Source organism: Podarcis cretensis (assembly GCF_951804945.1).
Source record: "Podarcis cretensis genome assembly, chromosome: 6".
NCBI classification, from domain to species: domain Eukaryota; kingdom Metazoa; phylum Chordata; class Lepidosauria; order Squamata; family Lacertidae; genus Podarcis; species Podarcis cretensis.
The window spans coordinates 52,309,398-52,335,720 of NC_137175.1; the positions used below are offsets into that span (position 1 = coordinate 52,309,398).

The window sequence follows — 26,323 nt, forward strand, 5'->3', positions numbered from 1 at the left end:
TTCATTGGCCTTCTGTGTTCAAGTTTATTTGACTTCTATAAAATGAGTCATGATTTTTTTAACATGTAGCTCCAGGCTTTGCTCTGTTTTACATGGTATATTGTCGTAGCTAACGGAGAGAAAAGGATGGGAAACTATATAAACTTCAACAGGGGCCAGTATCTAGACCCGAGTATTGCCCTCTGTGAGCACCACTTCTACCTGCAGATTGGGGAGGCTGCATGAGCCAAAGTGTTCTCCTGTGGCCCAAGCAGCCTATGAACTTTGTGTGCTACGCATCCTTGATGGTGCAATGAGCTGAGGTGATAAGATGTAAATATTTGGCTTCTTCAGGATCCTCCTTTCATTGAGGGGCCCTTCAGTAATGTTAAACAGATGGTATGAAAACATTTTAATGGTGCCCACTGATTGGCAGTGGGTGCAAATACCACTTTCAGCAAAACTCAGCTCTATTTGGGAGCTCCAAATCTAAAAGGTGTCAAATACAAGCTCCACTTGCTAAGGAAGAAGCAGGATTTCTTTAAGGTTCCTGCTTCTTCCTTTGCAGCTGTATTTTTGCCTTACATCACATTATGTCAGGTGTGAGGCAGGTGAGTGTGACTTGGACAAAATGGCCCCTGAGGCCTGATTAGGGCTGTGGGCTGGAGGTTTCCCACCCCTGGTGTAGAGCACAGGGCAGGAGGCTAACTATTGTGAAGGAAAGTATGACCTATTCTCAAGATACTTTCCTGGGGAAGAACTAATAAGGAAGCAGCTTTTGTTTTGGCTACAGATGGGAATATGTGGGTGATTTTCTCTCATGAAGGTACATGATACTTGTGTCACAAAACAATCCCAGAACGCAAATCCATTTAAGGATGGGAGAAACATCTGTGCAGTTACTGCCAGATTACATGGGCAGTTGAAGAGGTATTGGGAAAAGGAGTTTACTTAGCAGCATATTTCAGATAAAGCCTCCCCCCGGCCCCACTCCCTTACAGCATACAAGGAGCCAGGTTCCTTTCCCCCAAACTTTATTCATGTGGCACATTTACAGCAAGGATGGGAATAACGAGCCAATGAGGAGGTCAGGTTGGGTTCAGCTGGAACATCCACACACCATGCATTATTTACCGGTAAGGCCCAGTGCCTGTATCAGCTCACAGCCTGACTCTTGGTGTGGCTCCCAGGTAGGTGGCAGCTGGAGCCTATCCATCTGGGGATCCATTCAGCAAAAGCTAGGGCAGAAGGTTTCAGGAAAATACTGAGCTGGGAGAGGGCGATTCATTCTTTATTTCCGTCTTCCCACACTGGACCAAGGTGATGGGAATAGGATAGGAAGAATAGGCCACACCTCTCAAAGCAACAAGTCAGTTGCAGCTGTTGTAGGAGGAGGAGGAAGTCAGGTGAGCAAAGGAGCAGTAACAGAGATGTCAGTCAATTTGCAGATCCCTGCTGGGTAATGGGAACACAGCCCCCTGCTGGGCTAGCAGTAATGGGCATGTCCACTGCCTGCAATGGACTGCATGCTCCATAGGGGGGCCATGCGCAAGTGCAGGGTGGATGCACAGTAGGGTTCCCCATGTTCTGAGGAGGCATGAGCAAGGGATCACAGGGTTCAAGAAATGCAGGACATGGCGATGAGCATCAGCCAGGATGCTCCTGCCTACGATAACCCCTGCTGAATGGAGCCCCAGGGAGATAGGTGGCTCTTGGTGGGCAGGGAATACAGGCACTTTACCTTGAACAGAAAGAGCCGAGCTTCCTCAGATCACATACAGAAGGAATCAGAGGGTTAGTGTTTATTCAAAACAGAAGGGAAGGAGCGAAGAAGCCTGCCGAAGGGGGGGGGGCTGTCTGGATGCTGCTCAGTCAATATTTAGCTGACACGCAGGAGACACAGTAACAGATTCACACAGGAAAAGGGGAGGGGGGCTTGACCGCGGTTGTTGCGATATTGGACTCAAAGTAATAAGGGCGAGTGCCCCAAACATGGCGCCACGGTCTTGCTACAGGCGCAAATATGAGCAGAGAGAGAGAGAGAAATGCCAATGGAAATCGGAAGCCAACAAAAGGGAAAACAATCTACGTCTCTAACCATGTGGAGCAAGCGCCCTAGGGGGCTGCAGGCTGGGCCAGGCCGGGCAGGCAGCCGGCCCCAGAGAGGGAGTCACGTCAGGCCTACACAGAGATTCCAGTTCCATATATACAGCCTCTACTGGCAGAACAGCAAAACTGACGGAGTCGTGGGGTTGCTCGTTCCTCTGTCCTCTTTCTGTCATTCGAATGCTCCAGCCCATCACGCCCAGGTAGCAGGAGCCGGCCGCATGCAGCCCTGTCTGGCCGGCCCCAGAGATCAAAAGGGCTTGGAGGTTTGCTTGAAGATGAACCCTCTGTGAGCCAGTGTCTTCATGATGTTGGCAATGTTCTTGCAGTCATCTGCCGGTCAGAGGAAGAAAGGGCGTGAGAACAGTCATGTTATTCTTATTCTTATTATTTATTTCATTTCTATACCATTTCATATTTTAAAGAAAAATCTCAAAGCAGTTTACAGAATATTAAAACATAAATAAAACAATGTTGAATTGGACAGGTACGAAAATTCTTGGAAAAAAAGGATCACACACATACCCCATACTTATAGGCAGTGCTTTGCTTCTAGAAAAAAAGCTGCCAGTGTGCCCATAAGCATGCATGCATGCAAACACCTCTATGATTCATGCACACCCTAGATGTGCTGTGGTAGTACTGGCAGCATGGAATGTGCTTCTTGTCTCTGGGCTCGTCCACACTTCTGCTTGTCCCACCACTTTCCCCTGGGAAAACCCGCTCTTTACCACTGAATCGGAGTAAATGCCAGTCAGGATTTTGGCATGTTGATGTTTGCTCTGATTTAGAGGTAAAGAGTGGGTTTTCCTGGGGAAAGAGGCAAGGCAAATGGAAAGCTGCTCAGAGCTGTGCCTAAAAAGCATGGAACAAGCAGAAAGCCTCTTGGAAAGCTGAAGTGTGGATGAGCCCTTTGTCTCAGCCCTACTTAAGCTTCCTGACTGTGGCAAGTAGATCTTCACGGTGCATTCTGCCATTTCCAATAAAGTGGGGTATGGTTTAATTCAGTTTTACAGCCCTCCTCCACCTAGCCTAGACTGCATCCTTTTACTGCTTGGCTGTGCCCCCACCCACATGCATAAGCTCTGGGAGTTTCCAGTAGGTCCCAGCTTTTGAAAAATGGAAGACCACTGCTTTAGACCAAGGCTGCAATATACCAGCTACTCATTTTTGTATCAATTCAAGTGGAACAACTACTTCCTCTTCGAAACAGGAATAATATGGCATGTGGTAATCCTGATATGATATAATTGAGGCTAGGTCTAGCCTCGATTTAGTATTTTAAGGAGATTTTTCATTTCATATCTCATAAAAATACATACAGATAATATGAGAACACAAAACATACATTGCTGGTTTGTATTCTTTAATTTGTTTTATAACATTAGAAATATAGTTAAATAGAAGTTTGGCATTTCTCACTTCAAAGAGAAATGAACAAGGAGCAGTTTTGTATGACCGTACAGCTTTGGGAGTTACATTGACCACTTGAAAATTGAAAAAAATTAGTTTTGTGAGCAGGGACACATCCTATTGGGGAAAAAAACACATTCTGTAACACCGGGTGGCCCTGCTGATTTCTAGCGTTGGAGCATGCATATCTTAGTTGCTAGTCTTAAATGCCAGGTTGACCACAAAAGAAAGAGAACAAACACCATACAATGGTTGCGCTCCACTATAATAACACTAAACCTGTGGAGGGATCTAATAACACTCATTAGACGAGGGCCCGGTGGGCAAAATGTCCACATTTCAAATTCTGAGGAAGTGCTATGGGTGCCAGCCACAAAATGGCTGCCGTGGGAGCATGGCCTAACACAAAACTAGAGCATAGTTATTGCTGCTTTCCCCCACCCCCAAGACAACCTCAGGTTTTCCATGGGAAGTGAGCTATGTCCTGCTAGCTCTGATATTGACCCCCTCTCTGTGATACTGTTGCTGTCTAATAACAATAGGGAGCATTCCCCAGTACCAGGAAAAATATACAGGGTGGCCACAACACACTCTTGCACACGCATCACATGCACACATTCACCATACACGTACAGACATGCACACATCTCTCATTCACTACATCCACACTTCAAGCGCATCTTTCCCCATCTCTCAGCCCAAATGCATCTTTCCTTCTCTCCCTCACCACATTCATATATACTCCCATCTCCCCCACACATACACCTCTCCCCAACTGCACCTTTCTCAGTCACACACATGCTTGAGCAATCCACCCACCCACCCATTCAGAAAAGGCTATCCACAAGCAAAGGGAGTGCCTACCATTTCAATCCCCGCCCAACCTAAATAAAACAAATATTCACGGGGGGTCACCAGCCCCACCACCCGCAGGCATCGGGCATTGGGGAAGGAGAAGGAAGGCTTTGTGAGTGCTGTGGGGCCCACAGGGGCCAGGTTGGCAGTCCCAGCATTAGAACGACTCCATGAATATAGTAAAGACGAAGAAAAGGGCTCAGCTCCATGGACTCAGCTGTGTTACTGTTCTACCAAGATATCTTGAATTAGGTGTGCAAAAGATTTTGATGATGATTTAAGCAAATTTCCCTGCAAAATGCCCTTTATTTATACAAAATGAAAAATTGCAAATCAACAGAATTTGTTTTTGGTTTTTTGACAAAACAAAGGGGGCAGGGGTTTGGAGACATGAAAGGAAGCTGTGAAGGGGAAATCCCCCCTCACATTCTCTAAATGTTTGAAATAGAAGATAAAACTCCTGGCAACACCACTCATCTATTTTTTCATCCTGAAGCATTAACAGAAACTGCTCGCATTTCTTTCTTTTCAAAAACCAACAATGAGGGATAGAAACATGCTTTTAAAGTTGCATTTCAGATTTTCTAGATTCTAGATTCTGTATTGCACAACACACTAAATAAAAAGCCTTGATTAGGGCAACAGCTATAAATGTAGGTTTCCTGCACACTTTTGGTGTGGACTTTCATCACAGGCCCCCACTAGTTCCAGTCCAGCTCTTGCACCTTTCCTCATTTTTTATATTGGAAGGATGACAGAAGGATGGACCGGTAAGTGGAGCAAGCTCCATTCTCTTCTGAACTAACAGGGAAGCAGGGTTGGGCTGGCTCGCATTATTTACCTGGGACTAAATGCAAGCAGAGTTTGCTAAAATAGAAGCAAGCCTTAAATTGATTCCTGGTGTCTATATTTCATGTTGAAAATTGGCTTGTAAATCCATGTTTTGATCTATGGTGGCCGTCTCCTTAAGAAAAAGCAAGAGTAAATGTGTAATTTCTCCCTTGACAGCACACGATGGCGAGGCGATCCTTCTTCCCGCTCCCCTCCGACTCGGGACAGCTCCGCTGCCTCCCATCAGCACTCTTTCTTCCTCGCCCCACGCCTTGATGTCTCCATTTCATTAGTGTGCGCCCATTCATCACGCTGTTACCGTAAGGGTGACTTTGCCCACTTGCATGTGGCAGGCAGGGCCTGGATGACATGGGGTGGCGCTGCCACTCTGACGGGGGGAGGGAAGCAGAACACCCACCCACACCCCTGCTAGTAAATGGATGTTGTGGCAGAAGGACAGCTGCATCATTACTGATGTGTAAATGATAAAGCAGCGCCTCCACACCCGTCTCTTAACTGTAAATCCAGGGAGTGCTTTATAATCAAGCGGCAGCGATAATAATGTGAAATTAGGTCTCTCTATCAAAGGGGGGAGGCCTTTTAATCACGGCTTAAAGGGTGCAAGCGCTGTTTATCATAATTGAACTGTATCTGGGCTAATTGTGGCCATATTTCACTGTCTAGGAGACAGGCACACCGACTGAGGAATGAACGCCAGGGGCCGAATGGAACAGGAAGCTGCCACCCAACCTGTCTTGGCCCCAAAGTGCAGGAGCTTGAGTATTTGGGGAGGGTGTCAACAGATACACGAAACAGCCCCCCATCTACCTTCCCCCTGCTTAACCTATTGAATGCTGGTAGCACAACTGGGGGGAAACAGATGGCATTCTACCGTTCAACTGCGTTGGGAGTTTACACAGCTAGGCTAACAAAACCAATAATTCTTTTATCAAAAGCAACTAGAAGATGAAAATTCTGTGTTTAAAAAAAAAAAAGGAAATCGGCATACACCAAGGTGCATAAATTAGTCAGATTGGTAACAGCTGCAAAGAAGCAGCAGAATGACCACAGAAATGGGAGGGGGGCAAGGGATCTTATATAATGAGCAGAGCTTGCCCATTTGCAATGCAACCCTTACCATGTCTACTCAGGAGTAAGTCCTGTTGAATTCAGTGAGGCTTACATCTATGTAAGTGGGGATAGGATTGCAGAAAAAAGTCAGAAGGGCTATGATACCCTTCTGTAAGAGTACCCTAGAGAGTAAGATAGATTGCAATGGAACATGTTATGTGGTGTGTAGCTGCAAGTAGTCAAATAGCCTACAGCTGAAGCTGTAGACTATTTTTGGCCTCCTCAACACTTAATTTGCTCTGTTTATGAGTTTGAGGCACACCCCAAAAAGAATTGGGTGGGGGAACATCCATCAGCTTCACGTCTCACCCACACTCAGCCAGAACACATTCAAAACAGGGATTGGCCATATCTGCAACAAGTCACTACTAGTATCACTTTCACCAAACTTACTGATCTTCAATCAGAAGGAAGGGCATAAAGGCATAAAGATAGAAGTTTGGCCATGTGCACACCTGAGCATTAGCTGCTTCCTAGTACAGCTATCTGGCAAAGTCTCAATGGCTGAAATACAAAGCAAATAGATCCACTTCTAGATGTACAAAATGTCTGATTATCTGCTGGACATTAGTCCCATAACTTCTCTGCCTTGTACAAAGTCTAATGGCTCGTCAAATCTGTGGTGATGTTCAACATTCTTGCAGTATGTTTTTCTACCTGAAGAGCTCTGATTCCTCTCTGCCCTTGAAAACATCTCATTGATTTCCAGCTAAAGAAACCTGTGTTTTCAGGAATTGCGGAGGGTATCTCTGAGGGGTTCATATTCTTGGAATCTATGGGGGAAAGCAGACCACCACCAATGGTCTCTCTTGATATGTGAAAAGATTTTTAAAGGGGCAAAAAACCTTAAACAATGGACCCTGGTAAAAACTTGGTTTACAATTATAGGCAAAACTGAGGACCCACTATGACTTAGTGGAACAGAAACATGGACCTGGTTCTGTAAACTCCGTATGTTCCATCTTCTCTTGAGAGATCTCCTTAGCTGATTCGATAGAAACATCAAGAGTCTCAAGCCTATTGCTTGTCTACAGTGGGACTTCCTCTTTCATACACCCTCTGAAACCTGCTCTTTCATGCCCCTAGTGCCTGTTGAAGGGGATACTGCAGGCTATCTTTCCAGATGTTCTTTCCTTAACTTCTATAGTTGGCCTAAACTGACCTACACCTGCTCTGCCACTCGTAATTTCTTCAGTGGGTACACACAATGAAAACATCTGGGGAGGGGGATTCTTGCTTCCAAAGCTCACTGTTTTGGTTGCTCCCCTTTGGACCATCTTCAGTTTATATTGTCTTCTCTCTCTGTATGCCCCTTGACTGAATCCATACTGACCTTTCTACATCAAATGTTGAACTTTGATCCCCACCACCCGACCACTGTCCATACTGGGGGTTGTCATCCAATACCTGAGCACCCAAGGCAGGAGAAAACACCTGAGGATCCAAGGCAGAGAAAGTCTGCCTTAAGATTCTCTTATCTTAGCTGCAAACCCTCTTCTGCAATATGGTGATAACTAGTAAAGGTAAAGGTAAAGGTAAAGGTACCCCTGCCCGTACGGGCCAGTCTTGCCAGACTCTGGGGTTGTGCGCCCATCTCACTTAAGAGGCCAGGGGCCAGCGCTGTCCGGAGACACTTCCGGGTCACGTGGCCAGCGTGACATCGCTGCTCTGGCCAGAGCCAGAGCCAGAGCCGCACACGGAAACGCCGTTTACCTTCCCGCTAGTAAGCGGTCCCTATTTATCTACTTGCACCCAGGGGTGCTTTCGAACTGCTAGGTTGGCAGGCGCTGGGACCGAACGACGGGAGCGCACCCCGCCGCAGGGATTCGAACCGCCGACCTTTCGATCGGCAAGCCCTAGGCGCTGAGGCTTTTACCCACAGCGCCACCTGCGTCATGGTGATAACTATACTGGTCTAATTCATAGGGCTGTTGTAAAGATTATTGAGATACTGTACAGGAAGAGTTCTAAACACCTGGAATACATTACCCTATTTACTACAGTAATTATTATACATAGCATCCCAGTACAAGTGGCAGTCTGAATGAGATCACCAAAGATGAGCAATAGACAAATCTCCATACAGATTATATTAGGTCTCCAGTAGCTAGAAGCGATCAACTGGAAGTACCCTAATGTGGGTAACGTTCTGCTAGGCATTTCTACTAAAAGATCCAGAATTAATCTGAATACTCACACATCAAGTTCTTTGATTTCTGACATCATATTGCAACTTGCATGTGTGAAACAGTCATCACAGATTGAATGCTACAGTCAGAGCTTTCGTATTGCCCTACATTTCCCATGTAAAAAGTTTTCAATGTAGGCAATTCACAAATTTGCCTGGGAGCAACAGGTCAAGTGAAAAGCTACTACATAACACACATGTGAAATAAATTTCCATTGCAGGAAGATTCAGGATACTAAGCCAATCACATGACCCAGTGTGACTGTTCTCAATTTCTTGCCATCTGTGGGCTATTCTTTCTGGGCAAATTTACTCTGGCTATTACCACATCCTGTCCCATTTGGTTGTGTTAGTGCAAAGAAAGCCAAGCTGCCAGCCTTCCCACCCGGGACACTCTTTTGTGCCCCTCTATCTTAAACCAGACTATGCCAGGTGTGTTTCAGACACTTGGTACAGGTGGCTCCTAACAAGCCATTGCAAAACTCACTTGCCACAAGTCATTTAGCAAGACTGACTTCAAATCAGCACGAAGGTAAACACGCTTATTACAATTATCCGTGTACAAAAAAATCAACAACAGCCGAACAACTTTCTAATATGCAATTACAGCCGCTTATTGATTTTACAATGTAATCCGCTCCGATTGATTTAATAACACAATTATAGGCTGGCTCCCGGGATATTAGTGCGGGAGATTTTCATAAACTCCAAAGCAAAAAACTAAGCGGCTTTTAAAACAACACCGTCAGATGGCTGTTTAGGGAATTATTAGCCATATGAAATCTCCTAAATCTCCTCGTTGTTACCTTGAAAGAGTATTTTCTACAAAAATGGCAACTAAGAATAGGAGGCTTTGCTGACACTCAATCCATTTCAAGGGTAGACACAGATGCCAGGCTGTCCACATTTGGACCAGCTCTTCAATGCAGGGAAAGCCACACAATTTGACCCTCTTGTGTCTAGCTGTGCCATCCCTGCACTATAGCCAGACCTGGTTCAGTTTGCTCTTGCACGGTATATTGTCTCACCCCAATTTGTTTTTGTTTTTTTAAATGATATTTATTAAGATTTTCCAATTACAACAAAATAAAAACAAAACAAAACATCCAATTTTAAAATCTTTTTCCCAATAACATCTTTCCGGGACTTCCCCTCCCCTCCCCCTCCTGTATTCCAATTCTTACAAATAAACAAGAAAATTCAACAAGTTCTTATCCCAAATTTAAACTTATTATCATTGACCCAATTTTAAAAATATTTTTCCATCCCCTAAAATCGACCTGTTCCCTTCCGCGAGTTCCCCCCTTTAATATGCAATACAGATTAAAATAGAAAAAAGTAAAAAAAATAATTTTACACCCTTTGGATTCCAAATTTCCCTCCCCCCTTTCCCAGTTGCGTTCCCAATGTTCCTCAACGTCTGATGTCTTCCTGGAGTTCCCACATCTCTCTAAGCCATAGTCCTTTCCCAGTCATCTTTAATTTCGAATGTCCAATCTTGGAAGGAATCTGTCTCAAAAAAGGCCCATTTCTTCCATCCAGATTTTTATATCTAGGAGTAAAAACTCCAATTTTATTTCTTTAAGCCTGTCAAATCTGGATGTCCCAAATGTTCCCACTTCCAGCTTTGTCCCGTTCTTATTATTTTTGTTGTTCTTGTTGATCTCACTCCTTTTTTTTTTTTTCCTGCTCTCCTGCACAAATGTTCTAATTCCAAAAGCTTCTAATTCCTCTGCAGAGGCTTGTTATTCAGGAACAAAACATTACGTCAAGTCCCTTTCATTCTTCAATAGATAAATCTATTGTCTCCTTTAGTGTGTAGACCTCTGTAGACAAAATAGTGTTCCATTTCTGCAGTTTCCCTGGAGATAGAAAGTTCTGGTCAAATTCCACGCCAACAATACTTGTAATATCCCTCGGCTCCTCTAGGTGGTTTGCAATAACTGAATTCCCTTCCAGATCACGTCCACCAGTCAAAATAACTTGTTATTCCTTGTTTAAAACAATTTGTATCCAATTTGTAACAAATGTAACCGGCAAAGTCCTCGTAACAAAGTTCTCTATTTTATTCTTCCGCTTTGACAGCTCTTTGACAGCTGTCAAAACCTCTATTTCTCTTCTCCCGGCGCTCTCACAAATCGCTCCCAGGGTTCCGGGGGGGGGGGTTGCTTTTTAATTCAATTCAATTCCACTTTTCTCCTCCAGCTCAGTCTTATGATTTTCCCTCGCGAAGTTAATAACTTTGTCAAAGTAGGGTTGCACTCGATCTTAGTTGTCAAATCCTTTGCTTTAACTCTTCTACAACGGGGGGGGGGCTGACTTCCTTTTTGCGCCTCCCCCGCTCGCTCCGATTTTTTTAAAAAAAATTATCCCCCTTTTTAGTCCAGGTTCCGATTACTCACGGGTTATTCTTTTAAGTCCAGATTTTCAATAGAAGAAGTCAGCGCTCTCCGTCGAATGGCATGCGGCTTCGCTCGGCAGGGGAAGCGAAGGACTCAAAGCACCACCACCCCCGTCACCCGCTCCGCAGCCTTTAAAAAGGCTCCTTCGCGGGTCGGGGGGGCGCAAAAGGTGCCAGCCGAGTCACCATGTCCATGGGTTTCAGCGCCCATGGTTTTTGAGGGTCCCCGCGTCGCCGGCGCGGTAGGACCCAGCCCCTGCCGAGCCGGCTCCCTCCGGAGCTCGGAGGGAGTCCGCCATTCGGCGATGGCGCCAACCCGGAAGTGTCTCACCCCAATTTGAATGACTTTGTTGCTTGTGCTCATCCTTTGCATGGTGGGTTGAAGGGTTTCTGAACATTCCTCTTTCCTGTACTTTTAATACTTCCTTGCAAACAAATTAAAGACTTTGAGAAAGTTCTCCTAAAAAGATATCCTTTGCATGTCACAACTAAGTTGGACCAGTGATGAATTCTTCCACTACCATCTAACACCCTGAGAGAGTCACACAGTGCCAGCTTGGAAAGAATATATCAGATTGCAGATTGCACAAAATGAAACCAAACCTCTGGACCCAAGCTACCTTGTCTTGATAGAAGTGAACAATTCGGAGCCATCTGATTGATACTGGAACTGCTCACCCTCAGCCAATATTGCTACCTTTTCTTCCACTGCAATGATTCCTTGCTGTATTTGCACCAGGTGGGTGAACCTGGTTGCTTTAAGCAGAAGGCAGGGAGAGGCCATCCTGGCACTACAACAGTCTTAGCTGAATCTGTGTAAGAGCCATAAAAAGAAGGGCCTGCCATGTGGGGAACATCCACAACCATAAAGACAGAGACCTACACAACTGAGCACCTTCACTCCTAAATGTCCAACCATCCCACCTCCCCAGCTGAGAATGCCACACGTTTGTTCGGAACTGACAAATGCTCCCTTTGTAGGCCTGCCCACTGGCACAGAATGGCTCCCAAACACACAAAACACACATGCTTAGCTCTTTCCCCGCAATGTATTTGCCAGCTTTATGGGCCCATTTTTCTTGTCAAGCTGACAGCGCTGCTAAGTGGATTTCTCTCTGATATGCGGACAGATTATCACATTACCCCAATGTCCAACACAAACATATTACTTTATATTCAATAGCTCTAATGAATATAAACTGCTTTTTCTCTTTTTGGGAGGGGAAGGAGGCTGGTGGGAGGGGGCAATCTATAGATTTTTAATGAGGGCTGCTATTTACTCCCTCCTCTTTAAAACAGGCTGAGGTGCAGCCTCTGACTGGAAAATCAATGTTGTTATTGTTGGAATATTGTATATTGATATTGTAATAATAAGATGCAATTGGTTTAGGGGTGCGTATGGATGGGGTCAACCCAGGGTTACTCTGCCTAGAGTGTGGTGCTGTCTCTCAAAGTGGACCATTTGTTTTAGGCAACCCAATTCCCCATTTGAACGCAGTGAATCCTCCCATCTGCACCCCTCCAAAAAGAAAAATGTTTGCAAACGGTAGCATAGCACTGGTGGCAACCCCCAAAGAAGCACCAAAGCTCTGCTAAAGAAAAAACAAACAAAATCTGGTTAAGAGCTGATTAGGTCCCAGCCCCCAAGGAAAAGTAAGAGGGGGAAATGAGAGACACTCCTAGAATTTCAGAAAAGGTGGACCTCTGGGCTGTGTGTGAAAAACAAAAAGATGAGTTGGCCAAGCATGGGGACAGGGCAACAACTTTATATAGTTTACATGACCAAAAGGCTAAAGCCTGCCCTGCCCTTGTGTAAATGAGAGTTTAAATTCTGGCCCCAGCAGATGCAGACACAGACCCAAATGTGAAGTGTGTGCAACAGATGACCCTGCACAGTAGGGACAGCGAGGCTAGAGATGCTGAAACTGTCCCTCATGAAATCCCAATGAGATGCTGGAACTAACTGGTCTCTGCGCCCGGCCTTGGGAAATGTGCTCATTTGGAGTGAAGCTGGCTGCACCTGCATTATAGCCACCAAGACGGATCACCCAGTGGCCTGCGCTGAGCAGGTCCATATTTAAGCTGTCCCCATGCTTTATGGTCTGTACAGGAGCTGATGCAGAGGCAGCGAGAGGCCATTTGTCACTGCTGGAATGGCAGATTCCTGTTAATGAATAATATCGCTGCTCTCTTTGTACAACAGCTCTCGGCACTGGGGGGGGGGGGGGAGAGGATGTTCATTGGGCTGCCTGCCTTGCTTCTGGCTTCCCTTTATTTGCCTTTGTTACCCAACGAAAGAGTCTGCTCAAACAACCTGTGCGCCGTCACCCACTGTCACAGTATCTCACAACTCTGCCAATGCAACTGGAAATAAGGATGTTTTCTGTCTTGCCATCATACCTGTAAGTCCTAACCTTGCTGCCTGCCAGTTTGCTAACAACCAGCGCCAGACTGAAATCCATCACTCTGTGACCGATGAGCTGTCAGATGATGGCTGTATTGTTGAGAGAGCACCAAGATGCCCCCCACTGTCCATGGGTGGCTTGCACCTGTGCCTCACTCACATTGGTCTCAGCCCCTTCACCCCTTCCATGGGCCAGCTTTCTCTCAGGTTTTTCTCAAGAGCATCCCTAATGTATCACAGGTCAGAGTGATACAACAGGAAAGACAGGTGCTTTCTGGATCTAGTTAAGCATTATCTCCTGATATAAAGCCTTTTCAGCATCCACTGGCAACTGATCTGCAGACTTCCAGGGCAAAAATGAAAGGCAAGTTAGGGCAGAGTGCATTTTTCTTAGACCAATGCCTCTTGTAGGCTGAGGCAGGTTCTTCAAGGTTCAGGAGCTTCTCCCCCCAAGATGGACCAATAAAAGACAGCATATGCCTCAGCTTCACCTACACTCATTTACTCAGAAGCAAGCACAGCTGATTTCTATTATTTCACTTCCTTGTAGAAAAAGAAACAGTAGTTAGGAGGTCTAAAACTGTCACGACTGCCCCGGCCCTTTATCACAGATAGACAGTCCTGGGATTCTTCACAACTGCATGAACACAAGCTTCCTTCAAGCCATATTAATGATGTTAGATATTATTTGGTTGTGTCTGATTTGGTTCCACTTTTTGACATCCTATACTGAATACAAAACAGAAAGCAACAAGAATAAAAATACAAGAACAAAAATGCAGGAGTACAAGAATAAAAATAGAAGTGTTTAAAGCAACATGTTTCTAGTCCTCATTATTCACAAAGCAACAAAATGCACCTGTGTCAATGGGGACACAGAGCTGCATGAAGTAAAGAAGACTGGTCTCATGGGAAACACTCGTCCCCTTCTCCCCACCCCAATATCCTCTCTGCTTTCTGATCCTTTATTATTAACCACAAATGCAGTAATTTTAGGCTGCTGTCCTGCATGCTAATATGACCCTCTGAAAAATAAAACAGGATGCATGAATGTGCAAATGTAAGGTACTAGTTTAAGCTTTAGCATGCATAATGTTTTTCAATACATATTGCTTCAGTTATTCTCAAAACGACCCTATCAGTTTTGCAAAAGGTGGGGAACTTAGGCAGGATCCACACTAACAGTTTTGCCACTTTTCATTTCAGAGAGGTTCCTCATTGTCCCAGGACACATATTTCTGTCTTTCCTGTAAATGCACACTCCTCACAGAATCGTACTTGGTTTTTAAATACATTTTTCTTCGACAACATTGAATTTGTCACATTTCTGATAAGTTTGATGTATTGTGATTTAAAAGGCAGCCAGGGCAAGGGGAATGTTGAAGCAGGATATAGTTTGGATAATATCATCTCCTTGTGGTATTTTCCCTATAATTTTCTCTACTACTTTTTTAAAAATAGTATTTTGCAAAACCTGCAATCAGAATAAAATATAGCAGATTAAGAAACTCTATTCGAATTCTAATGTGTCATATTTGCATCATTTCTAACCAAGGGCACCCTACTGGTTCAAGTTCCAGGTCAGATGCAAAACTAACTCAAGTGAGCTCCCTTTGCTGTCTCAAGAAAAACCACGACATTGCTGCCTTTCCACAAATAAATTCTCAGCCTTTTAATCGCCTTGTCTTTAGTCACAGGGGATCACAACAGTGCCAGTTTTTAATCCCAGTGCCCTTTCAAAATATAGGAAGCTGAGAAGGGGTTGTTGCCACCATAGGCTCAGAACCCCTTGAAGTCAGCCAGTTTATCTAGCCTGTTTGCCCTATTTGTGTCCAAGTTCTGTAAATTTTAAAAGGGGGGGGGGTTATTAAGGATGATGGGATAATGAGCATATGGAATAAGCTTGTTAGAACCAAATACTAATCTCAACATACTATAGTTTCAAGTACGATCCAAAGCAAATACTAAATTTCTCTATAGCTCTCATTGTTTCACCCATACTTCACAATCCTTTGCACCCTCCTTTATTTCCTGTTTGGGAAATTTCACTGCTCAAATAGTTCAAGCCCACACTTGTTTCCATATAACTGCAAAGGTCAGTTTCTCATACTGGCGCATAAAGAATGAAGTCCTAATGCTGACTTCATCCGATCGCTGTGTACTCTGTGAGGAACATCTAACAGATAATGGAGTTAGCCTGAGCATAAACTGCTGATCAATTAATGTGTTTTTTGGGGGGATGGAATCATGGCTCAGTGCTTAAGCACATGCTGAAGGGTTCAGTTCCTAGCATCTCTAGTTAAAGGGTTCACAGGTAAACTGGACTAGGAAAGGCCACTTCCTAAAACACAGGTAACTGTTGCTGCCAATTGGAGCAGGCAGCACTGGCCCAGGTGGATCAGTGCTCCGACTCAGTATAAAAAACACATAATATGGCCATAGAAACAGGCGAGGAACCTGAGTCATAAAACAGGGCATCTTAGAAGCCATTCCTGTGAAGCTGATTTTCACGTAGACCTGTCACTTTTAATCACAAACCTCTTTGAGGGAAATGAACTGCTTGCTACATGGAACAGCCACACTGTAGTACTTTTTAAATAGTCACTACTGTGTGTGACAGCTTTTTTGCATGAATCAGACCAAATTACACCACACTTAGCTCTCAAAGCCTCAGCCACCAACTAGATGCAGCCGCTGCATGTGTATTATCTATGCAAGTTCTTTATGTGTTTACACACACAACAGAAATCTGTGGCTATGAGTTCCACAGTAGAATAGCATGTTTAGTTGAAATAGCACTTGCTGAATTAAAAAGATGAAGTTAATTCCTTCCAAGCCCACAAGACAGTCGCAATGCCACCAGAATACAGAATGACAACAACGAACCAGAAGTGAGAATTAAATTGGGGTGTTCTCTCTCTCCTCCCTCATACCTTCAATATGGCCCCAGTGGGAAGGTCCCTGGGACTGCCGGCAGGTATCTCAGATAGTGCTGACAGCAGATGGACAGAACATTAAGAATAACTTACCTCATTATCTGCAATTACATTACTGCCACACACCTCATTTCTTCGCAAAGAAAAGAAAATTAGTTTTATATTGACTTCATCCTAGCACTTTTCCCAACCGGCCACTGGATAAACCACTCATTGTTTGAAGGCGGGGATTTGGGACATAGAGTGGGGGGTGGGCTTTGATGCTTCAATGAATAACAATTTATCCTAACCTGTTGCCTAAAGGTGATACTCCCCTCATACACAGGAGTCCATGTTTTTGTGTGGAAGGATAGGTTTAGGAATGAGACACAAGTTACTAGGGCTTGATCTTGGATTATTAGCCCCTGAAATGAGAAACTTCAATTCACAAATCACCCGTATGGTAGTCAATGGCATTCAAAAGGCCCAGCTTGGAGGTGAGAAGTTCTCAGGCCATATAGGGATCTGTGTCTGCTATACACAACATGCTTCATTTCCATTTCCTGTCTGGCCCCTGCCATGGGATGTCACCTTTCCAACTTACATAAAGACCCCAAACAATGGCCTGCCCCCAAGGGCCAGCATGCCTGAGAACCGAAATGGGGAAAGCGTGCAGGGAAGGGGCAGCAGGTTACAATGGAGACATTTCCCCCTGTGTCGGCATCCTGCAACCTCTCCATCCATTAGCCGTAATTGCTGGCAGCAGAATAACAGCATTTTTAAAAGCAGAGCTTTGCTCTGCTGGGCAGAAAGAAGGGGGAACATGCTCTCTGCTTCAAGGTGCAAATGCCAGGCTCCCATCTGTCAGGAGGAAGGGCAGACGGAGCCACCCGAGGGCCCGTCACATATCCAATTTGCTCGAGAACATGGGATGGTCCTGCATGCAAAGGGAACACAAGGAATCCTTGAGCAGGTAGAAATCATGCCCAGCTCTGAGCTAAACAAGTTGCCCCCTGCTGAGAGATGAAGAGGCTGACAGTGATTCACATCTTCATTTACAGCCTCAGAAAAAGGCTAGACCATCCTAATGGCTCACCACTTTTATCCCTGCAAATATATACTATATCTGTATCTCGCCTGCATCCAACACAATGAGCCAAATTTAGGTTTTAAGGCACCATCCAAGCCACTCTAAATACAGGTTAGTGGTGGCTTGCCAGAATCCTAATCTGTGCTGAATTCAGCCTGTGGTAGCATATGCTATACTACAGGCTTGGGATGGATAGCAGTGTACAGTACAAAAGTTAGAAGTAGAAAGTCATTTCCAGTGGTTACTATGAGCTGAAATGTTTGGTGTAAATCATCCCTGAGGCTCAGTGAGGAAGACACTTGGCCTGCTAAATTTCTCACATATTGTGGGTGGTGCTGAACTCAGTTGTGGGTGGTGCCATCACTTTTCAATGTCTCCCTCCCCACTTTGTGGGTGTGGAGGGGGGCCTGGCCCTTGCCAGAGGTCTGACTTCATCACTTGTAAATTCCTTTGAATCTAGGCTGAGGGTTTCCCAACTGGCCTGTGCCAACCATGCCAAAGGTCTCTTCACTGAGGACAAAGAAAGGCAACTTTTTTGGAGAATGGCCAAAGTATTGTTTGGATTGCCATTTAGTGGCCTCGGTTAACCTGGCATGCAATGAGGTGGAAGGCTGGTGAGGCTCATATCCAGTTGCCATTCAAAACAGATGTATAAATCCAGCCATCACATTGCCTGAATGATCTACTGTTCTATGTAGTTGTTTCATGTTTATCCTGCTGCTCAAGGAGCTCAGAAGCATTTTGGCCTCCTGAGGTAAACTGGGCTAAGAAAGGGATTTGCTACCATATCTACCATACTTTCAGGAAAATATTGTTCCCAGCTAGGAGTTCACAATCTTGTTCACCATTTTTGCCATACTGACATACAGTCAGGCTCTAGTAAAAAAGAGAAGCCCAAGTCTCTGCTGAAGGGAGAAGGAAGAGATATGTTGACTAGTCTCTGCCTTGCTAGGGATTCCAAGTACTGTATAGAGGCAAAACAAGTACAGATGGTGACCATTTTAGGCACGATCACTGATGTGTGGGTCCTTTTGGACCTGGAAGAAGTCACAATGGGGCAAAACAAGGCACAAAATGGTTGTTGCCTGTTGTCAGGGACTCAGCGGGAGCGCAGGGAGGAGAGGAGATGGAAAGCGAGGGGGAGCAATCCGAGGGCAGCGTAGGAGAATATGACAGCAGCCCGATAGATTCCATGAGCCTCTCCAGCGAATCGGAAGATTCACAGAAGGGGGCGCCGATGGGCAGGGCAAGGGGCGACCCAAGGGGGACATCCCAGAAGCAAGGGGCCAGCGGGGACTCCCAGAGCAGCAGTTGCAAATCAGGACCAGCTTCCCCACCAGAGCGTAGTGGGGGGGAGGAGTCCCAGGTGTCAGAGCCCACATATGCACCACCAGCGAGAGAAGATGAGTCAGGGTGGACCACGCCTCCATCGGAGAGCGAGTTAACGGTTAAGAGGAAAGTTGCAGGCTGGGCGCGCGCGCCAAGTTCAAAGGTACAGGCGAGCGGCACAGAAGGTAGCCCGGATAGGGAACCAGGTCCTAAAGCCCGCCGGAAGGAGGGGCAAGAATCGTCAGGGTCAGCGTCAGAGGAGTCCAGGAAGGATGAGACCCTAGCGGGCAGGAGGGCCCAGAGGAGAAAGGAATTTAGGAAGAGGTGGAGCAAAGCGAGAGTCTTAAACTGGTGTGGAGGGGGAGGAGACTCAGACAGGACTTCGCCGGTCTAAGGTCGGGACGTAGAGCTGCACGCTGCGGCTTTGAAATGGAGACTGAATCTCAATAAAGACTTTTGTACATAACTACAGCCTAGCGTTGGTCCTCTGTGAGCTGGGACCTGGAGGCAGCTCTGACACCTGTAAACTCATTTCCACTTCCCTTGTCTAGCTCTGCGATGAAGCAGGGGCAGAGGGATGTAGAGGCACATGGGCTTGTTTGCACCTGCCATGCATTTTGAACACCCAGCAACTGCAGAGGCAAAGCAAGCCTTTTGTCACCTCCAGTTCCAAGATGGAGAGGGCAGGAAGTTATTTTCACACTGTGCAAAATGTTCCACCACCACTCCAGCTCCGGACTTCCAGCTGGAGAAGGAAGCAGGGGAATGCTCTCGGATTTGTGCTATGTTTCAGGGGTCCAGTATGCGGTCAAGGACCAGGCCCCACCCGCTGAAGGATGATGATGATACTCTTGGCACCAACAAATTTTGGGTTGGCCACCAAGGCAATAAATATTTACTGGCCTCTAATCCCAACTCTAGTACCTGAGATGCCAGAGATGGAAACTGATACCTTATACATGCAAAAAGAATTGTCGCAAAGCAATGATTCCTCCCATGCTTCTCTTAATGACAATTATGATTATGTTATGAAAACAGTCACTGTTGGCTTGATCCCTAGGATACACCTGTGCATAGATGAGTGTCCAACAGCCAAGGCATTTGTTTTCTCCAGCATTTCCTTCTTTCCTGGCCAGGCCTGCTATACCCTAGGAGCTGCATTCCTCATCAGCCTCCTTTCTCCCTGGCCACCATCCAAATAAAAAAAAGAACATCCCATGACATCATAACCCCTTCCACTCGCTCAACATTTATATTTGTTAAACTTTTTAGCAAACTTTCAGATTTTTGTGTGCATTTGAAGTTCTCAGGATTTACTCAACATCTTGCACCCAGTAGTCCAATCAAGCTGGGCCTATTTATTAATCACCTCCCAAGAAGCATCCCAAAATGACTGAACAATAAAAACACCAACAGCAAAAAAACATATAAAAACAAGTTATTTATTGCACTTTTAACCTGCTCTTCCATCAAAAAGGCTCCCAGAGCAGCTTACTTATCAAGAAGAAAGTCCCTGCCCTCAGGTTTATAATCTAAAGCATAATAAGATCAGAAGAGACTGCTGGATTCAAGCCAGTGGCCCGTCTAGTCCAGCGTCCTGTTGTCACAGTGGTCAACCAAATGCCTATGGGAAGTGCGCAAGCAGGATCTGAGCACAACAGCATACTCTCCTCTTTTGATTCTGAGCAACTGGTATTCAGAAGTATAATGTCTCCAACAGTGGAGGCAGAACATAGCCATCATGACATGACTAGTAGTCAATGACAGCCTTATTCTCCATTAATTTGTCTAATCCTCTTTTAAAGCCATCCCAGTTTCAGAAGCCAGTTCTGAAAGTTACAGTTCTTATGATGATCAGCTGTGATAGAAACAGTTCAGGTAGACTGACGGAAAGGCTGCTGCTAAGTGATGGTAGAGAAAGAACCAAAGGCTGCTGGTCTCTCGGCAGAACCAATAGAATAGTCCTGCTTCCCTTCTCTCCTTCTGCTCTGCAGCCAGATTCCACCTGCCTTGCTTTGATCTGGAGGGTCAGAAGCTGTGCTCTTTTGCAACTTAAAGTGTTTGTGTACCTAGGACTGCATTGTAAGATTACCTTTGGGTCTTGTATAGCTCTGTAATGGTATGGCTATCATTCAACCCAAGTCACAGCTTGCAAACTAATTCTGGGGCTCATATAGAAAGGTGCTTTCAAGGCATGTGAGGAGGAAATTTCTATCAAGTCTCCCACCATCAGCCATTTCTAATAATGAGATGTGGTAACAGCCTCCTGTTGTGACTGGATACTAAAGAAAACCAGTTCTTAAAAAGATGTAATTTTGTATGCATTGTTATTTATTCTATGATTTGGCTGCTTGCTTTTTATTTTGTGTTCTATACACCATATCTGTATGGTAGGTTATAAATACTTTAATAAAATAAAAATAAATCATAAATGTACATCAGCTTTGTAATACGCTATTATCTGCATCTACCTTAAGATTCATAAATGCTTTCGTAAATCGGAAAAATCCTGTAAGCCAGGCCCCAAATGCAGCCATTATCTCTATTAATATATTTATTTGTATCCTGTCCTTCCTCTAAGTAGCTCAGGGTGAAATATATGGTTCCTCTTCCCTTCTATGATCACACAAGTCACGTGAGTTAGGTTAGGCTGAGAGGCAGGAAACAGGCCCAATGTCAAATAGCAGGCTTTGTAGCTGAGCAAGGATTTCAACTCCAGCCTTCCTGGTCTAAGTCCAACACCACACTAACTCTCACGAGGCCACAGGCAGCTTCTGCTGCATGCTTGAGGTGGCCTTTGGCCCCAGCAATTCTTTATGGGATGCTATTTTCCACAACTCCTGAACACAGTCATGTTCTAAAGGAAAAAAGTCTCAAAGAGCTGTATTTCTGTCAACCAAGCCCACATTGGGGCTTTCTGACGGCTGTCTTAACAATGGCAAGGCTGGTGAGACATCTTCATTAAGCACAGTCTCAGCCACTTGCAAGGTCTCCCATGAATGTCCACCTGCCCTTTCGGACTTACTCTTCTTCACTACTTTTCCTAAGTCCCAACTCTTTACAGACAATTTGAACACTGAATTTGTACTGTTGCAAAGAACTCCAGCATTGGAACCACCAGCACCTTGAAATTACCATATGACAGGACACAAGCTGTAATAAAAATATCTTTACCTGTCAGTGAAAGACAGTCAGAGAAGGAGCCACCCACATTTTGTCAAGCAATGTCTATCTCCTGTTCCCATAAAATACTGAAGCATATAGTATTTATTCACAGAAATGCAGGGCATTCTCCTCCAATGTGGTACCCACTCTTTGGAACTCCTTCCTCTGGCAGATCAGACTGGCAAGGTTGTGAAGAGTTGGTGAAAAACTGCACACCAAGGTGCTTGTGGCTTTCATGACTGTTCTTTGTGTTTTTCAATAGTGTTTTATTATGATGGGTTTAGATAGCCTTGAGTTCCTAGCAATGCCTAGAAAGAGTTCTGAAAATGTTTATGCAGAAACAAATAGATGAATAAATGCAGGGTGGACTTGACAACCATATGTCAGGAGTGCTCTGATGGTGTTTCCTGCTTGGCAGGGGGTTGGACTCGATGGCCCTTGTGGTCTCTTCCAACTCTATGATTCTATGATTCTATACCTGGGCATATAGTGGGACACCAAGGACCTGCACTGGAGAAAAAATTACTCAGCCTCTGTGATTAATACCACTCACCCAGCCCTGATGCATACATAATGCTGCTCAATAGTAATGAAGTGTTAACAGAGCCATTTCCTCAGAAATTCCTTTTTATCTTTCCATAAGTCTTTATAAAGGCAGAAGCAACGGCATTTCCCACCTGTCAGGATATTTGTGGAATGGGACAAGTCACTTACGACACTTCTGAAAGTTCTGTTTTATTTATGAAGGAGTTGGACAGACATCCAGTTAAGAAAAACATCAATCTATTTAGCCTGGTAGGTTCTACAGAGTTTTCTTGAGTCTCAGGAAGACGTCCTTCTCAGCCCTGCTATGTGAGAACTTTTTAACCAGATAACCCAAGGAATCTATCTGTGTCTTCATATGAACACTGCCAAGCTGATGTTCTTCCACACTCCTCTCACCTCAGAAGTTTCTCCAGTGGCAGACACTAGACTGGTACCTAGCAACATAACCTTGTGCCAAGTCAGACACTGGTCCATCCAGCTCATTGTTGTCTATACAGACTGGCTTGTGGCTCTGCAGGGTTTTAGGCAGAGAAGTTTCCTCCAGACCTACTTGGAGGTGTCAGGCACTGAACTTGGTACTTTTTGCATGTAAACCACATGCTCTTCTACAGAACTACATTCCTTCCCCTTGTAGTGAGGTCATGGTCCACAAACCTGCAAACCACACTTGGAGGCAGTATACGCCTGAAAACCAGTTTGTGGAAACCATAGGAAGGCAAAGTGCTCACATGCTCATGCCCTGCATGCAAGTTTCCCACAGGCATCTGGCTGGCTGCTATGAGAACAGGATACTGGACTAGATGGGACATTAAGACTCTTCTTACATTCTAATGAGATGCTTCATCTGGTCTCTTCTCTGTGCTACACTCAGTTTTATAGCCACAAACTCAAAAAAAAAAAAAAAGTCCACATTGGGGCCACTGAAAGTGCTTGTGTGCACAACAAGAATGCTGGGAGATAGAACTGAACCAGCAGCTGACTGCAAATATAACCTCTGTTCACCAGAAAGCTCTCTGTAAACTCTGCCGAAATGAGAGCTGAACCTTGCAGCTACACTGAAGCTTTGCAATATGGGCATTGCCTATTCCTTTGTATAAAGACAGAGATGGCAAGTCTGGATGTGAAAAGCCATGGCATGGTCAGATGCAGTAAGGCTAAAACTGTGCCCCCTTCCCCTCCATGAGATAACGACCAGGCTGATATTGAAGGATAACAGTGGTTCGGCAATAAGGGGGGGGGGAAGCAATTTCATCTTTATTAGTGGGAGAATTCTCTTTTAGTAATAAGCACACTTCAAATAATTAGCGTGTTTTACGTAATAATGAAATTATGGAAATGCAGTCCACTTATTCAAACAAGTCACCATTACCATATTTTTAAATATTAGACTTAATTAGAGTTTATCACTTCACAGAAGTACGAGGAGTGGAGATTTTTTTCCCTACTTTGCGCAAAAAAAAATCCTCATAAAGTGTTTATTAAGAGCGGGTAAGAAGGGGATAATGATGTGTTTGGAAATTAAGGCAATCAAACATTTAATGCTATGCACTCCTGTAGGCAAAAGCATTCAAATGAGTCAATTAGACATCCATTATCCAGGCACGATTAAACACGGCAGAACGAGAGGCTGTCCGCCCCAGTGCCTGTTTGTGCTGAGGACTTATGCCCACTTAAAGCTGGCTAATAAAACACTAAACTTGGAAGAGGATGCAAAATGCGGGGGGGGGGGGGGGAGGCAAAGGAAGGAAGGTAAGACATAAGGAAGTGGATTGCCAGGATGACAGGCAGGCCATGAGAGGAGGGACAATGATGTAGTGGTGTCTTGTGGACCAGGGTTTCATAAATCACAATAATTAAGTTAACACGGAAATCAACTTCACCATCCCGTTAAATTACAGCATTTGCATATTAGGGCTCAAATGAAGTCTGTGTTTTGGCAGGACAAGGAGCGGGCTGGAGAGAGGGGAAAAGTAGGGTGGGAGGGGAGGAAGGAGGGAGCTGATAAGGGATCCATTTATTATGGTGAATAACTAATTTCAGAATTTATAGTGCTGGATTTTCGTCCCCATGCCATTTATATTACCGGTGGAAATTAAGGGGCGGGCAGGAGGCTGGCTGGACATCTTTCTGCGTTATTGCTTGTCTGCCATTTGCAAATCATTATTAATTGTGGCCCACGCACATGGTGCAGCAGGCCACAGCGCCTGGACAGACAGTGCCAGCACACATATCTCTTCATCAGGCCCCCAGCCACTGGCCCTGAGAGGCAATTACCCCTCCCTGATTGGTATCAGATAAGGAGGGAATTTTTACAAATTAGAGAATAAATAGGATTTCCACACATGGAGCAGAGAGGACTTGAGAGGCGGTAATGAAAAACGATACATCACCATCAGCTAGACAATCCTATTCATACAGTCCTGTATTATGCTCACCACTCATAAAAATCCCACCAAATGACAGACCGACACCGACAACATGTCTTACAAAATCAGACACACTCCCCACCCTCAGAGTTTCCGTGGGCAGTTATCGGGGACCTTTCCCTCCAAAATGGCTACCACTAGAGATGCAGTCCTGACAACAGCTGTTTTTTTCACATAAAGATTTCCTTGGGTTAGTGAAGCCATGCCTTCAGGTTTCAACGTCTTGTCCCGTAACTGGAGACGTGAGGTGTGGACTGTGAGTATACAGCGTGGGAGATGCTCAGTTTGCACATCATCCTTAAAAATACTTCTGTGTTAGCACTTCACCTAGACCAGGGCTGAACCCAGCACTGAGAGGAATGAGCTGGAGTTGCACTGAAGACTGATTACCAGTTTTCCACCAGAAAGACCAGGGCAAAACTAATGAATATATTTTAGAGATACAAAACTAATTTTCTCCATCATGCCAAATTTGACTGGCAATTCTGTTTTGTTTTTAAATTCCCATAGCGTATTAACATAAGAAAACTGATTTTGTTGCAAATCACAGCCTTGAGTGGACTTCCTCTTGCACTCTCTCTTGCTATCTCTAAACTATGCCTTAATTCCCTTGGAATCTGTTTGGCTTAATTATATCCCAAGAGGCATTCATTTCTGCACTTCAGGTAGAATTTTGGGGGTATACAAAGCCTGGCTTAGAATAGCAGTAAAAATATCTGCAGGCTTTCTAAGTGACTTCCTTGTAGTGCAGCGTAATGTCCCTCTCCTGGAAATTAGTACACCACTCTGCAAGGGAGCATTTTTGTGCTGTACAGTTTCTATAGGTGTTAAGACATTTCAGAAATCCAGCATGCATCCGAGCAGGGAGGCAAAGAGGACTCAAAACTCACCAGTTGCTGGGCCAATCCAGAATGACAGACCCAGTTCCCTAAGCATGTCCCCTCTGTGAAATGGACTTGGACAGTTGTTAATCTGGGCTTGGTTAAGAGATCTTGCTATGACTTGTTTTAAAGGTTTCCACATTGGCTGATGTACCTATCCAGACCTCAGTCTAAGCAAAATTATGAGAATTCCTCCCCAAGTATGACTCATCATTTGACAGCGCTAATTCTGGTCCCTATAATCCACAGAAACCACTTTCACTTCAGAATATGCCTTGGTCCCACACTGCTCCCTTTACAATGCTCCTCTAATGTCAGAGAGAGGAGAAGAGGGGCATCTGCAAGGAGACAGAAAGCAAACTGGAATCTTCCATCCTGGATTTGCAGTTAGTCCTCCACTGGGGAAACCATGATATTAATAGCCCTTACAAGGTTACTGGTTTGATCCACACATGACTATGTTCAATTATAACCTTTAATTAACCCCCCTCATAATTCTACAGCGACATTTCCTGGTCTGCAATATTTCAGAGAAGAATCTTAGGGCCAAATAAATGGGAGAACATTTCAGGCATTAAGCAATTAAATGAATTTTTGGAAGTATGGATGTTAGGCACGAGAGCCTCAATCCTGACTGAGACCCTGTTTGGAGGAGGAATTTAA

General features: G+C 44.9%; 1 protein-coding gene and 1 long non-coding RNA gene across 2 annotated transcripts in view; both read right to left on the reverse strand.

Moving 5' to 3' along the window:
* Positions 1–996: 996 nt before the first annotated feature.
* ERI3 (ERI1 exoribonuclease family member 3) overlaps positions 997–26,323 on the reverse strand; it is a 200,039-nt gene continuing 174,712 nt past the window's right edge. The window contains exon 8 of the mRNA XM_079980539.1: positions 997–2,418. Within this exon, the coding sequence (XP_079836665.1) occupies positions 2,336–2,418 (83 nt within the window). The 3' untranslated portion in view covers positions 997–2,335. The remainder of the gene's footprint in view (positions 2,419–26,323) is intronic.
* On the reverse strand, positions 4,696–9,534 carry LOC307218343. Its single transcript, XR_013839925.1, has 2 exons — positions 8,204–9,534; positions 4,696–7,812 (listed from the first exon to the last, which is right to left on the reverse strand). It is a non-coding gene; the product is annotated as an uncharacterized lncRNA (long non-coding RNA).